Here is a 14,594-nt window from a genome sequence, read left to right as displayed (position 1 = left end):
TTATATATAACATGATTTATGTAGGGTGGAAAAGATTATTTCGCTCTTCTAAAATATTTTGCATATTGTTTTTGCAGTTGTAAACATTAGAACTGGCATTTTACATTACAAATACATATTATAATTATATTCGGAATGTTTAATTTTTCAGAATTAATTTGTCAGGTATTTCTTTGTATTAAACACAAAAAGTAATATACTTAATACAACACAATACATTTACGCAATTAATTATAAATAAACCATAGTTTTTTCATATCGCCTTCATATGATCGCATAAGCATGAAAACTGTAATATGAAAAACCAATGGTTGATATTGGCAGTTTATATTGACGGTTATAACCGATGGTTTTAATTTGGTCAATAATTGGCCGATATATTGGTGCATCCCTACAGATAGTATGTCAGTCATTTATTTTGGCTTTAGTACAATAACATTATAAAAGCTAATTATTTAAATTGTCTTTATAACATCACACTTATTTTTTTCTTAATTTTCATCTGGTCTTTAAACACAAAAATATAAAGCAAACTTTATATATTTTAGAAAGTTGATATTAATAAGTCATATTTTGGGACTCATCAAAAAGTTTGAAAACTCCTGGTTTAGTCAACATGATAATGCGAGCTAGAGGTCTGCGCCTGTTGGTTTTTCATGAATGACTATTGGTTTGGGTTGGTAATGAATGAAAACTTAAATTATAGGGCCAAATTAACTGTAACTCCCTCAGCAGCTGCATTAGAAACCTCATCACAGCAGTGGTAACTTTTTATTATTATTATTATTGTTATTAATTCCAGGGTAATATAGCACACAGTATACAGTTATAACTTTACACTATATTGTTTTGACAAGAAAAAAAAAAGATATATAAATAGGTTTCTAGAAAACGTGTCATCAAAGTCTGTGAAAAGTGTCTGATGATAGTAAGTCGTTCTTAAAAAGCATACTTTTTGAGCAATGGGTACAGACAAAGCATGCTGACACACAGGTTGTTCTGGTGCATAACTATAATATTATCTCTTACCCTCCCCTCCTCCTGGCCGCCTACAGAAGATAACAACTATTACAGTTACGGTAATTTACCCCTGTCTTGTCTGTGTATTATATCATTACCATATTGTTGCCCTGCATGAACCTTCTATAAACTTGTTTCTTTCTTAATTCTGCTAATTCTCCTAACAGTTACTCAATGTTTAGAGAACATTGTGTGTTGCTGATGTGCCCATTTTTGTTAATGTTTGTTTTATCTGACATAAAATGAGCCTCGTCTCCATCGTAACAAGGGTTAAAGTGTGTGTGAATGCATGAGTGGAAAGGATAGAACACCTCTTGAGTTGCCTGCATTATGGTTTCACAACACTGGAGCCATCTATTATTACTAAAGGCCTATATTCTAATATTGCTGATAAGATAGAAGTGCAAACTTGTTGATAATAGTGTCTGTGCAGTAATGCAATGATAAATGAACACAGAAATCTAGAGTAAGGACAAATTATTTCAGGTTACCAAATTGTAATCTTATTAAACAAAATCTGTGCCTGCAGAACATCAGATAAAGCTTTTCAGATTTCAATAATTCAAATGCAAATTCACCCGACCCTTGCATATTTATTTGTTCTAACTCATTATAAAAGCATTTTGATAGAATTTTGAATAAATTATTTTCAAATATAGGGTACAATTTAAGTATTTTGGCTGATTTGTAAATGTTTACAGCTACTTAAAGGGATAGTTTACTCAAAAATGAAAATTATCTCATCATTTACTCACTTTCGTGCCATCCCAGACAGGGACGAATTGGCCTGTTTTGTTGATGGGTTTTCGAGCGGGGGGATCGCCAAACTGGATCGTGCAACCTTAAAGCCTTGGGCACTGACTCCATTGGCCCAGTCGGTAATCCATCCCTGATCCCAGATGTGTATGACTTTCTTTTGTTTTGCTGAACACAAACGCAGATTTTAGAAAAAAATATTTCAGCACTGTAGGTCCATACAATGCATGTGAATTGTAAAAGTGAATTTGCCAGACCTTTGAAGCACCAAAAAGCATATAAAGGCATTTTATGTGACTTCTATAGCGATGCAATCACTTTGGGTGAGAAACAGATCAATATTTATATCCTTTTTTTTACTATAAATATCCACTTCCACTTTCAGAATGTGAAAGTGGAGATTCATGATAAAAAGGGACTGAAATATTGATCTGTTTCTCACCCACTCCTACTATATCACTTCTGAAGACATAGATTTAACCACTGGAGTCTTATGGATTACTTATATGCTGCCTTTATGTGGTTTTTGGCGCTTCAAAGGTCTGGTCACCATTCACTTGCATTGTATGGACCTACAGAGCTGAAATATTCTTCTTAAATCTTCATTGTGTTCTGCAGAAGAAAGGAAGTCATATACATTTTGGATGGGATGAGGGTGAGAAAATGATAATGATTTGCATAAAACACATGCAAACTTGATAGCACATTCGAAAAATGTCTGAGCTGTTCTACTAACCAATTATCAATAGTACAAATACTAATCAATTGAGGATTATGTCTTTCAGATGCGCAAAATAGTCTTGGCAATTTTTTTCATTTCCCCTAATGAATATGAAATTTAGAGGCATGCCTCCAACATGTGCAAAATAAAGGATGTTGCTGATGAAAATGTATTGATTTGCACCACAAAGTGATATATTATACTAGAAAGTAATTTTCAGGTAACTGCAAGAGAAAATTAATACAACTGAATGGCAGGTATTAATCTAATTCAAACTGTACATTATGCCATCATTTTGAAAAATTAGACTGAGAATGGAGAAATGGAAGCTTAAGTGGTAGGTCTGCCACGAGGATTCATGGTTTTTGTGCTTTCATTCAATCAGGCATCTCATCCAATCACTATCCAGGCCCTGGTTAATAAGCTCACACAGCTGCCTTCATTGCTTACTATGCCTCGTTGTTTTTTACCCCCCACCCCCACATTATCTCCAGGTTAGGTCCTGTCCTGCCATAGGGGTAAGCTCCTCTCCCCTGCCATCTTTGCAAGCAAAGCATCCCAGCAAGTATCTGAGCGCTGAACATTAGGCCGGGACTTACGCTAAATGATCGAAATATCTCTATTCGTATTAATTCAAGTCATCTGAGTCTTTCCTGACAGAATACAAATTATATCCAATGCTGCTGGTTTGTTTACATGCATTAATTTGATATTAAATTAATGTGTTTCTCATGATAAAAATGTTTTATTCGGTTAATTATTTTACAGTAGAACATTAAATGGGGTCCAGCAAATTTGCAGGTGTGGTTATTTGCACAATTATTCTTTGTAAATCACCCACAATACACCCATGAAGTGCACATACAATTTTAAAGATAGGTCTAACAAATGAGTCCCCTTTATTAGAGATCTTTGTAAATTAGGGCCTAAGTGTCATTCTTTTAGAGTGCATCTAGACAAAAACCTTTTTTAGGCTTTTAAACTTTGCATTAAAATTTATCTAACATCTTGTCTTGCTATTTATTTTTTGTAATTTAGGGTCCCCCTGGGCCTCCTGGGCCAGTTGGACCAAAGGGAATCAAGGTAACAACATTCATGCTGTACCGTCTAAAATTGTGGCTTTGATGGGCAATTTAATGAGGGCAGTCCTTCTTTATCAGTTTAGTATTTTTGTGCTGGCACAGAACAAAAAGAAAGAAGAAGATGTGTGGAAGATTGATATAAGCAGCAGCTGTGAAGAACTTGAATTTACAGTGTTACTACTGTTCATTGCAGTCTATAGAGAAACATGATTGCTTTTTTTCAGGGGGATGAGGGTGTCCCTGGACTGCCTGGGCTGGATGGAGAAAGGGTAAGGGAAAATATTCTGTTTGTCTAGCGGCTATTTTCTGATCCAAATCACACTCTATCGTCTAATGACTCTGTCATTATGTAATCATTTATGGGTTCCACTTTATATTAGGTATCTTGAACTACTGTATACTAACATTAAAATACATACAATACAATGCACTTATTGTGTAACTACATTTTTCAAAATGATCACAAGGTTCACATTTGCTGCTACCGAGGTTGAGGTACAGTAGGTTTAGCGGTAGGGCTAGGGTTTAGATTAGGGTTAGGATTTAGGGTAAGGGTTGGGGAAAGTTAGGTTTTGGATTAGGATAAGGTTAACAGTGTGACTACAGATGTAAGTAAATGCATGTACTTTAAATGTAAGTACAATACAACAACACGTATGTACATAATAAGTACATTGTATTAAATGCTTAAATACTTAGCAGTGAAAGACACCTAATATAAAGTGGGTCCAATATATGTCACAATTAATATTATCCACATGCTGGATGTTCAAAGGGTCACAAGGGCTCTAAAGGGGACATGGGAATCACTGGAATATCAGGAGACAAGGGAGCAATGGGTCTCCCTGGCTTGCCGGTAAAATGATCTTTGCATATCATATGTTGACACTAATAGCATAAATCAAGAATGATCCCGAACAGGCCTAATGGCTTGTTGCATTGTTTTCTTAAGTTAAGTCATTTCATGGTAATGTGCCCGCAGGGTGTGAATGGCCTTAAAGGAGACAAAGGAGACGCCGGCTTGCCTGGCCATCAGGGACCCTCGGTAAGGACAGCCAACAATAGTGTCCAACTAAAACTTGATCTAAGAATATGTGCATGGTTTGCTGTTTAACTCACTGTCAACCACTGCTGTAGACAACTAAGACAAGTCTATTTGAATGTGATGACAGTTTGCATGATCTCAGAACATGTATTGAGAGTTAATGCTTTTTCATCATTTCATATGCATTATGCCAAATCACTTTACTTGGAATTAATTTGACAGTTTGTATTATTCAGGGCCAGACTGCAGGAATCTTGAACTGCTGTATACCTGGCTTGTATTTTAGTTATGCCTTTGTCATCTGAGTTGTTTTCTTTTTTAACATTAACAGATAATCGGACCCCCTGGCGCGCCTGGGACTCACGGACCACCTGGCCCCATGGTGAGTTGAATAGTTTATAACGCAAAGAGCATATCTTCTACATGACCAAGTAGCCAATATAAGCACTAAACATATTCTTTAATGCTTACCTATATTTTGTACATCAGGACAGTTATGTAAGACTGCAGTATATTGCCATACAGTAGGTCTGTGCAAGCCAATATAGATATAAAATCATATCTGAAAAGAAATGTAACTGAGGCTGAGTAGATTGCATAACAGGCAGCATCTGGATTTTTTACGAATGGAGGTCACTCTTGAGTGACCTTAAAGTGAAGTGTGTAATTTCTCAAACACTAGCATCACCAAATGGAATTGCAAAAATAATGGCTGGTTTCTTGTAACCCATTAGATAATGTATCTGTATGTGTTGCAGGGTCCTCATGGACTCCCTGGACCAAAGGTAGGTCATTACAGGATGGAGACAAGATGACAGGAGAAATTCTATGCTATAGCTGATATCAATGCCACAGCCATGCCTGTGTCGTAACCAACCTGGTCTCAAAGAATCACGTTACTATACCTACATTTTTGCAAAATTATTTTATGTGGCTCGTTGTACATATCGCAGCAGTTTCCTGGTGAAATAAACACTTGAGGTGGTTAAACAACTATGACTTTTATTCACTTTCACACAAATCACTTGTGAAACTGCTGATTATCAGTTAATAAACACTTCCTTTTTTAAACCTTGTTGCACTCCCGAATCAAAGAATTGAGATACGAGTCCAGTTGACACGTGAGATGAAAGTTTCATGGAAACAACACAAAATGACTTGGTTGCTTCAGCAATTGCATTTTTCATGTCATATTTGCTTTAAGGTTTAGGTTAGGGAGGTAGGTAGGTAGGTTTTGTTGGTTTAAAACTCGATAGAGCGTTAACCTCTTCTGTTTTGGAGAAATTGCTTTAAGTGCTACTCAGTGAACATTTCAACCTGGAACTGCCGCAAAACATGTAATGAACAATGTAAGATAATTTAGCAAAATGTATGCCACTGTCAAGTAATTTTAATGAGACCATCCTTTTCTTAACTTTGTTGCTAATTAAATCAGTTTAAATTAATGCCTTCCAGAATTACTCATTAATCCCACCTCATCAAATACTGACATTCGGTGTTTAAGTCCTGCTGCAAACTTGTCCAACATTTTTCAGACAGCAAATTGCACTCTTATCAAAAATTATAGCAATCGTTTGGGCATTTTTTTTTCATAAAAGGGATAGTTGACCCAAAAATGTGAATCCTCTTATAATTTACTCAGCCTCATGTCATCCATGATGTGTGATTCTTTCTTCTACATAACACAAACAAATATTTTTTTTGGAAGAATATCTCAGCTCTGCTGGTGACCAGACCTTTGAAGCTCCAAAAATCACATAAATGTAATCCATAAGACTCCAGTCGTTTAATCCACATCTTCAGAAGTGATATAATAGGTGTGGGTGAGAAATATAATAAAAATATAAGTCCTTTTTTACTATAAATCTCCACTTTCACTTTCAGATTCATTGTAAAAAATTACCTAAATATGGATCTGTTTCTCACCCACACTTATCATATCGCGCCTGAAGATATGGCTTAAAAAACTGGAGTCTTATGGAATACTTTCTTTGGCCTTTATGTGATTTTTGGAGCTTCAACGGTCTGGTCACCATTTACTTGAATTGTAAACACCAGCAGAGCTGATATATTCCTCTACAAAATCTTCCTTTGTGTTCTGCAGATCTGGGTTGACATGAGGGGAAGTAAATGATGGGGGAATTTTCATTTTTGGGTGTACTATCCCTTTAAGGATGACATGTTTTGGAGTTTGCAGCAGGTCTCCACACCTCCTTAAACGAATGCTCCTGGTTCAATACAAGTTAAGCCCAATTGAAAGAATTTGTGGCATAATGTTGATTACAACAAAAAGTTATTTCTACTCATTCCTCCTTTTCTTTAAAAATTGGCAAAAATTGAGATTCCAGTGAGGCACTTACAATGGAAGTGAATGGGGGCCAATTACAATGACGATGCAATGTCAGCAAACCCTAAAACGACTGTAAAAAGGACCATTTAAACAACTTTACAGCTCAAATAATACATGAGTTTTACCAGAAGAATGAATGTAAGTGATTTTATAAAATTATAAGCTTCACATTTCTGTGTTTAAACCCTCCAAAAATTGGCCCCATTCACTTTCATTGTAAGTTCCTCATTGAAGGCCAGATTTTTGCTTTTTTGTTTTAAGAATTGGAGGAGTTGGTCAAAATGATTTTTTGTGTTAATCAATATTATGCTACAAATGCTGCCGATTGAGCTTAACTTGTATTGAACCTAGAACATTCCTTTAATTTTAACTCCTTAGTCATGCAGGTCATTGCTGAATATCAGGTCAAATTTATTCAGGAGCATGCAGACTATTTGTCTAACGAAAGCAAAAACAAGAACACATGATCTTGAATAAATATTGCAGCAACCCCTAAACCGCCCTATGCCACTCCTCTCTAGGGGGAACCAGGTTTGCATGGTCTCAAGGGAGCACGTGGGGAGCCTGGGCATAAGGGTGACAGAGGACCCCTCGGTCTCCCTGTAAGTACATGATAGCCATGCATCCTGGGATCTCAGTGCCCCGACCCTGCTTCTTTTGTCTCAACATCTTCTAACCTTTCCCTCCATTCCCCACACAGTCCATTTGTATGCTGTTCAAAAGCGTCTTTCTCTCCTTTGTTCTTGTACACTCAGCCAAGCCTGCTTTGCTGCACCTTACATGTTGTTTAACATCCATTTGATGAGTGACAAGGTTTTTTTGTCCATTTCATTGTGTTTATCATGTACTAATCCCACTTTTCATACCTCCACTCATACCTCCATAAATGCACAGGGAGCATCTGGCTTGGATGGCAAGCCAGGACCCAGGGTGAGTCTTAAGTGACCACACTTCATCTCCCCACCACCATCCTATATCTTCAAAAATAAACCAAAATGGTTCATGTGACACTTTTATGGTGAATGGGGGAATGTGGTTAGACTAATATTTCTGCCAAAAATTTTTTATCAACAAGTCAACTATATATGATATCCAAAATCTATTAATGCAGTTAAAAGGCACAAAGATCAACAACAAATATAATCTGTTTTACTGCTGAATTTGATATTAACACAATTTTTAAGCTGAAGTGTGTAATTCCTGCACCACTAGCGTCACCGAACGGAAATGAGAAAAAAAAATGACCTTGTCTTGCATCGCTCGGTCAAACAGAAAGCCTTGCCCCAAACTCACCCCATTGGTTCAGACAGTGTTGCAATGTCAGACTGTTCTTGATGTTCAAATAAATAGAGCAAAGTTTTGAAAGCACTACAGAGTCCGTGTTTACTCATTTCGGGGAAATCAGCCTACAAATGGCTTACTTATAATTGTCTCAACACATTAAGTTGGGAAATTTGAAAAAATATAAGATTAATTCAAATGAAAAATACAATTGAAAACAATTGCACACTTTAGCTTTAACACTCACTCATCCATTAACATGCCATTTATTGTTTATGCATGCCCCTCAGTGTATTTGTTTGAGATTTCTGTTTGCATGAGAAACTGTTAAAGATAAAGAAAAGTGTTATAAGATCATTGAAAGGGTGCTCATTCTGAATAGCAGATTGACCAAATATATAGACATCTGAGTTTTTGTTTTTTTCATTTTTATAAATGCTGTTGCAATGCTTTATACACACCTTTATTTATAGGGAATGGATGGGCCAGTTGGCGCTCCTGGTCCTGCAGGTCCGAAGGGAGATATAGTAAGTTTTATTTTCGGGTTTGTTTGTTGTTGGTTTGTTATTGACTTTCCTAGGCCTAGTGTGCAATTTTCAGGGTAGAAGCTATGTAGTAATTTTGGAAGTTCTTAATATGAATTACAAAATACAAATACAGCTTTTTTAATCCTAGGGAAATCCTTCTGAATTCAATATAATAATAATAAATATTTTTTGCTTACGATTTCAAATGGTCCACAAAGGGAAACCTGATGACCTTACAGAACAATTTTCACTTTCCTATATAGATAGGAAGTTTAAGGTACTATAAACTAGATTTGTTTATATAAAAGGTGCTGTTCAATGTACCTGTCACAGGGTGAGAAGGGTGATGTTGGTGATCCTGGATCCAGAGGACCATATGGATTACCTGTAAGTACTTCTAAACAATTACTTTACATCTTAAATGTGCTGTTTCCTACTCTCCGAAAGTGTGTGAGATGACAGCACTACACTCTGTAAACAGCCGCGGTTTCTGACACTTTCTGCCTGTCAATAATTTTGCTTGTTCTTATAGTATTGTTGTTACGATCCCGTGTTGTCTGCCCCGTGTTTTCTGTTTCACTCTCCACTGATCATGTTCCATGTCACGTTTTCCTTGTTGTCCGCCCCGTGTTTCACTGTCCTTGTTAAACTACATTTCCCACAATTCCTGACCTCCCTCACTGCCTGCAGTCATCATTGTTCTCACCTGTGTCTCGTTTAGTCTTCATTGTGTCTATTTAAACCCTGTTGTTTTCCCTTTCCTTTGTGGTTCGTTATCGTTGCACGTTTCTGTTTCATGTTCATGCCAATGTTCTCTCTCTGTCCCCCTTGTTCGTTCGAGGTTTACCCTGCCCTTCGTGGATGTTTCGCTGTCTGTTCTACCCACTGTGTGTTCTTTTGTGTTTGAGTTAGTTTGTCCCCTCGTGGACTTTTCTTTGTGTTTTGCTTATTTGTTATTTTGAAATAAACAGCAATTGGATCCTAACCACCCGTCTGCCTTCTCCTGCTTCCCGCGCCTATAACAGAAAACATGGGGCAGACAACACGGGATCGTAACAATTGTAGTTGCAGCGAATTATTGAGGCTTAATGCCATATTTATGCCATGTTGCTCATAACAGTTGTTCGTTGAGGGCGCTATTTTGCAGCTGTTGTATTTCACAACAGTTTCTGCTTGGTGTCTGTCACAGTGACCACATTTCCACCCGGCTTTAAAAGGAAATATTGATCGATCTGGAAATTTGAAAAAGGGGATACATGCACAATCACGAGAGCTTCACGGATCTTCTTTAGTGTGTCTGATATCAACATAGATAACAAACACCTGAAGCTCCTTTAATACAGGTAATACAATAAAATAATGGATAATCCTGCTTGACATGTTGCTTAGATTAAACTTCAACTGGATCTGGGAGAAACAGTGCGACATTTTTCGTGCTTTGTCTTTTCTTACTTTGTTGTGCTTTAATATCATGCAGTAACACACTGTCATAGTGACTGATGTAGTACATCAAGAAACCCTCCCCACCAAATCCGATCACAAGTGGTCACAGGAGATGAATTTAAGTGACCAGATGTAAACAGCGATGTGTCTCACCTGACCAAATGTAATTGGATTACCTGAGACGCATCTTCATACATGGTGGAATCGGGGTCAATAAAGCTTGTTTGGTGTCTTTGGTAAGCAAAGGCATGGCTAAACCAACGGTTTTACTTGTGGAAATTCCAGAACGGCTAACGTCGCTAACAGCACCTTTAAAGTTATAGTTCACCCAAAAATGAATAAGTGGCCATCATGTACTCATGCTCATGTTGTTCCAAACCTGTAGGACTTTCTTTCTTGCATGGAATTCAAAAAGCGATATTTACAGGATTATCAGGACATTTATAAATAGGAAATTCCAGACCTGGAAAATTAATTTCAATAATGTATATATGTTTGTTTGTTTGTTTATTGTTTTTTTTATGCAATGGACTTAAAAATGTAATTGACTAAAAATGACTCTTTATGAATGCTATCTCTATGATTGATTTATCAAAAGGCTGAACAACTGGAAAATTCATGAAAATCATAAAAGTTAATTAATCAAAAAGTGTGGGAACACTGAACATTTTAGTAGAATGTCCAAGTTGCTCTTTTCCATACAATGACAGTGGATAGTAACCAGGGACAAACTTGACATTAATTGTAAGGATAATTTAAATTTTTTGGTGAATTATCATTATTTAATTATAAAATTAAAATACATTTCTATATCATTATTATTATTTTATGTTTAAAATTAGTAAAAACACTAGATATTTTGACCATTTTATTACGATAAACTCATTAAATATTCTAGTTGCATAAAATGTTTGATTTTCTTCTGTTATATATTTTCTTATATCTTTCATATTTTTCTTCTTTTTTAAGGGAGCTGCTGGAACTCCTGGAATGGATGTGAGTTATCCGTCAGAATGTTGTGTTTGTGTGTTGTCTTTTATTGTTCCCTGGGTCACTTCCTGCTACTGTTCTGCCCTCTTGTAGCTGCCTACAATGCTAGTGAAGTTCTTTACCCCTGGACCAATGAGTCTCTAGGCATATGTGTTTACATGTATTTTTGCAGGGGTTACCAGGATTAAAGGGAGACAAGGGTGACGAGGGGGAAAGAGGAGAAAAGGTGATTGTGAAATAGGGAATGAAAGTTTCACTCTCTCTGTTGATTAGATCTGATGTCAATGGACAATTACGGAGTAGCTCAGGTAAAGAGTCCTTCACATGGACTTATTATGGACCACAGATTTGGAGATTAGTGTGCAGATCCAGATTTAATAGATTGTCTGCTACAATGGGAATATTTGCTATTTATATTTGTAGTTTTAATTTTCAACTGAAACACACTATAAGTAAACCATCAAGGTCAAGTATTTGTATGTCATGATTCAGAGTTTAATTTCTAACACAGCATTTCACCATCTCATAATGATAAGAAACTGAAAAGAAATCATCCTTTTTCAGTTTATCATCAAGTGTAAATATAATTTCTTACTCCAACAAGAATTACAGAGTAAGTCCATTGACAACAGGCAGTAGCTTTTTTATTTGCTCTGTATTGGCTTCTTTTCATGCATGATTTCTGTCATTTCAACTGACTGTTTCATAGACTGACACTGTGCGACACTTTGTTTAATGATATATGCCATGAAAAATGTAGGGTAATTCAATTTCATGGCAATTGTAAATGTTGAGGATATCTATAACCTTTGCAGTGTTATTCTTCTAAGAATAGGATGGTAATTTCTTTAGCACATTCATTATTTTGGTGTGTCTGAGCAATTAAAGAAATATAATTCCAGACAGTAGTCATATAAACAAAGGTTAGCTTTGATTGATCTTGTGTCATTTAGACAATAATTTGCAAAACACTTACAATTTATAGTAAGCTTGAGAAAATTAAACTCAAACCAATGTAAACTTGACATTAGCTATTTGCCTTGTATTACAGTATGCATTATTTATTATTATAAGTTTTGTACTATCAGCAGTGTTGGGGAAATTACACAAAATAAGTAATCCACAACAAATTACAACTTCTCTATAAATGTAATTAGATTAATGATTACTTAATCTAAAAGGTTACTTATTAGTACATTACTAATACTTATAAATTATTTTCTAAATCACTTTTCCTAGAAATGTTTGTGGTTTTCTGCTTAAATTGAAAATGTCTATTTCTCCTCATTCATTGTCGCACACACTTCAGCTGTCACAGAAATGCTAACAGATATACACACGAATTAACATTTTAAATGTTAATTCACACATTAATTACACATATTACACAAGCGAAAGTAATGTACTTCAAAGTATAATGTAATTGAAAAGTAATTACATCTGTTGTGAATGAGCAGCGAAGGCAGACGAGGAGATGCGGATCCAAGTGCAGTTCAAATTTATTAATGAAACAAACAAGGCAGGTACACGGAAAACACGAGAACAAAGGAAAAACCCTCAATGGGGAAATAAACACAAGACTGAGAAAACGGGCAGGGAACACATACCAGGCTAACAACATTCAACGATAGACACTGACTGAACAAACAGACAGGGTTTAAATACACGGACAAGGGAAGACAGGAACCAATGAACAACAGAACTCAAAACAAGATAACAAGGTGAATAAACAGAAACCAATGGTAAACTAATGAGGACAGGTGAAAACAATGACAGAGAACACGAACGCTAACAGGGAGACTGTGGAGCTAAACAAGGGACAAAAGTGAAAACTACGGAATACAAAAGTGACAAACATGACAACCAAGGGGTAACAGTGAGAACAAGACGAGGTAACTCTAACAACATCACAGTAATACACTCAATTTTGATTGTCCATACAAACATAAAATGTGTTACATAAAATTAGACTGCATAGAAAATCCCTCTCCAAGACCTTAATGTTTATTTTTGTTGTCATATCACCTTATGCGCCAGAGAAACTAGTGCGCAGCCATCTTGAACATTTTGTCTCGGAACTTCCGTTCTAGCAGTTCTACAGTATATAGATAGCTATGGTGTTGATGTCAAAGTGTAATAAGCTAGCGAAGTGGATTTACAAGTCATAGAGTTCATGCTGTGGACATACTGATATTCTTCTGTGCTCATGAAACTCCAAGAGACAATGCAAAGTCATTAAAATGATCTCTGTACGACACCTCTGACAACCGTCTCGTGTCATTAGCCATCGCATTATTGTTATGGTAAGCAGATTTTTTGAGCGTTAAATCGGGACGGGGAAGGGGTGACATATTTATACCCTCGCACACATACACATGTAAAAGTATGTTTAATTTTATATTCTGTTTACAACAATTTTAAATCTAATTTAAGCCTCTTAAAATGTAGGGTGACAAATTAAATTTTAAAAAGTACAATTGTAATATTCTTTAATGTTGAACTTACATGAGTAATAATACAAACTGTCACTTTTGGAACTTTCATGTCAACTAGACATTTTAACACAAATTATTAACAAGTTAAACCCTTATGGAAAAAACAAACATTTAGAGTGACAGGAAATCTAAATTTTCACGTAGTAAAGGGGTGATGTGCTCCCACACGTAACCCATTTTGATCAACTATTCTCATTAGCTTTAATACAAACAGGAAGTTAGATGACAAAATTCGGAAGAGCAAAGCGTGGAAAAGGGGCGGTACTGAATAAGGTGAATAGTAGACAAATTATATATTATAAGTTTATTTATAGTCCTTTATATCCTCAGAAAACATCATGATTACTGATGTAACGTCATGGTTACTGTTGTAACCTCCGTTCCCCGATGGAAGGAATGAGACGTTGTGTTGATAGTAGTGACACAAGAGGTCTCTTCTAAGAGCCTCACGTACCTCTGAACTTGAGAAAAGGCCAATGTCAAGTTGGCAGACAGAATTTGCATGCCCTGCCCCTGGACATATGGGTATAAAGGGGAGCCGGCGAGCGAATATCAGATTTTCAGTTTTCACTGAGGAGCCGAGAATATGGTTACGGCGCAATACAGTGGTAGGGATAGTGGTGGGTCTGTCGGCGAATTCCTCTGCCGAGTCTGCAGCCAGAGGGCTAGGGAGGAAGAGCATCCAGGGAGTGAGAGCTTGCTGGCTCACCTGGGAAAGAAGGTGCACTGGATCAGCTTGGTTGTTCCGTATTACCGAGTTCTACCGGCTCGGACCTGTCAAAACACAGGACAAGACTAAATCAACCCTGAGGTTGTAGAACCTAGCAAAGATGTTGGGTGTTGCCCAGCCCCCTGCTCTGCAGATGTCTGCTAGGGAGGTGCCA

General features: G+C 36.5%; 1 protein-coding gene across 1 annotated transcript in view; it reads left to right on the top strand.

The window, feature by feature from the left end:
- The window catches only part of LOC127659870 (collagen alpha-1(XXV) chain-like), a 136,374-nt gene that overhangs the window by 107,366 nt on the left and 14,414 nt on the right, over positions 1-14,594 (top strand). Inside the window, exons 20-31 of the mRNA XM_052149831.1 lie at positions 1,056-1,079; positions 3,536-3,580; positions 3,804-3,848; positions 4,355-4,435; positions 4,562-4,624; positions 4,956-5,006; positions 5,383-5,409; positions 7,496-7,576; positions 7,869-7,904; positions 8,729-8,782; positions 9,116-9,169; positions 11,195-11,221. Coding sequence (XP_052005791.1) covers positions 1,056-1,079; positions 3,536-3,580; positions 3,804-3,848; positions 4,355-4,435; positions 4,562-4,624; positions 4,956-5,006; positions 5,383-5,409; positions 7,496-7,576; positions 7,869-7,904; positions 8,729-8,782; positions 9,116-9,169; positions 11,195-11,221 — 588 coding nt within the window. The remainder of the gene's footprint in view (positions 1-1,055; positions 1,080-3,535; positions 3,581-3,803; positions 3,849-4,354; positions 4,436-4,561; positions 4,625-4,955; positions 5,007-5,382; positions 5,410-7,495; positions 7,577-7,868; positions 7,905-8,728; positions 8,783-9,115; positions 9,170-11,194; positions 11,222-14,594) is intronic.

This window comes from Xyrauchen texanus, chromosome 2, assembly GCF_025860055.1.
Source record: "Xyrauchen texanus isolate HMW12.3.18 chromosome 2, RBS_HiC_50CHRs, whole genome shotgun sequence".
In the NCBI taxonomy this organism is placed as follows: Eukaryota; Metazoa; Chordata; class Actinopteri; order Cypriniformes; family Catostomidae; genus Xyrauchen; species Xyrauchen texanus.
The sequence above is the reverse complement of the archived record's forward strand: the minus strand, read 5'-3'. Positions and strand labels throughout refer to the sequence as shown.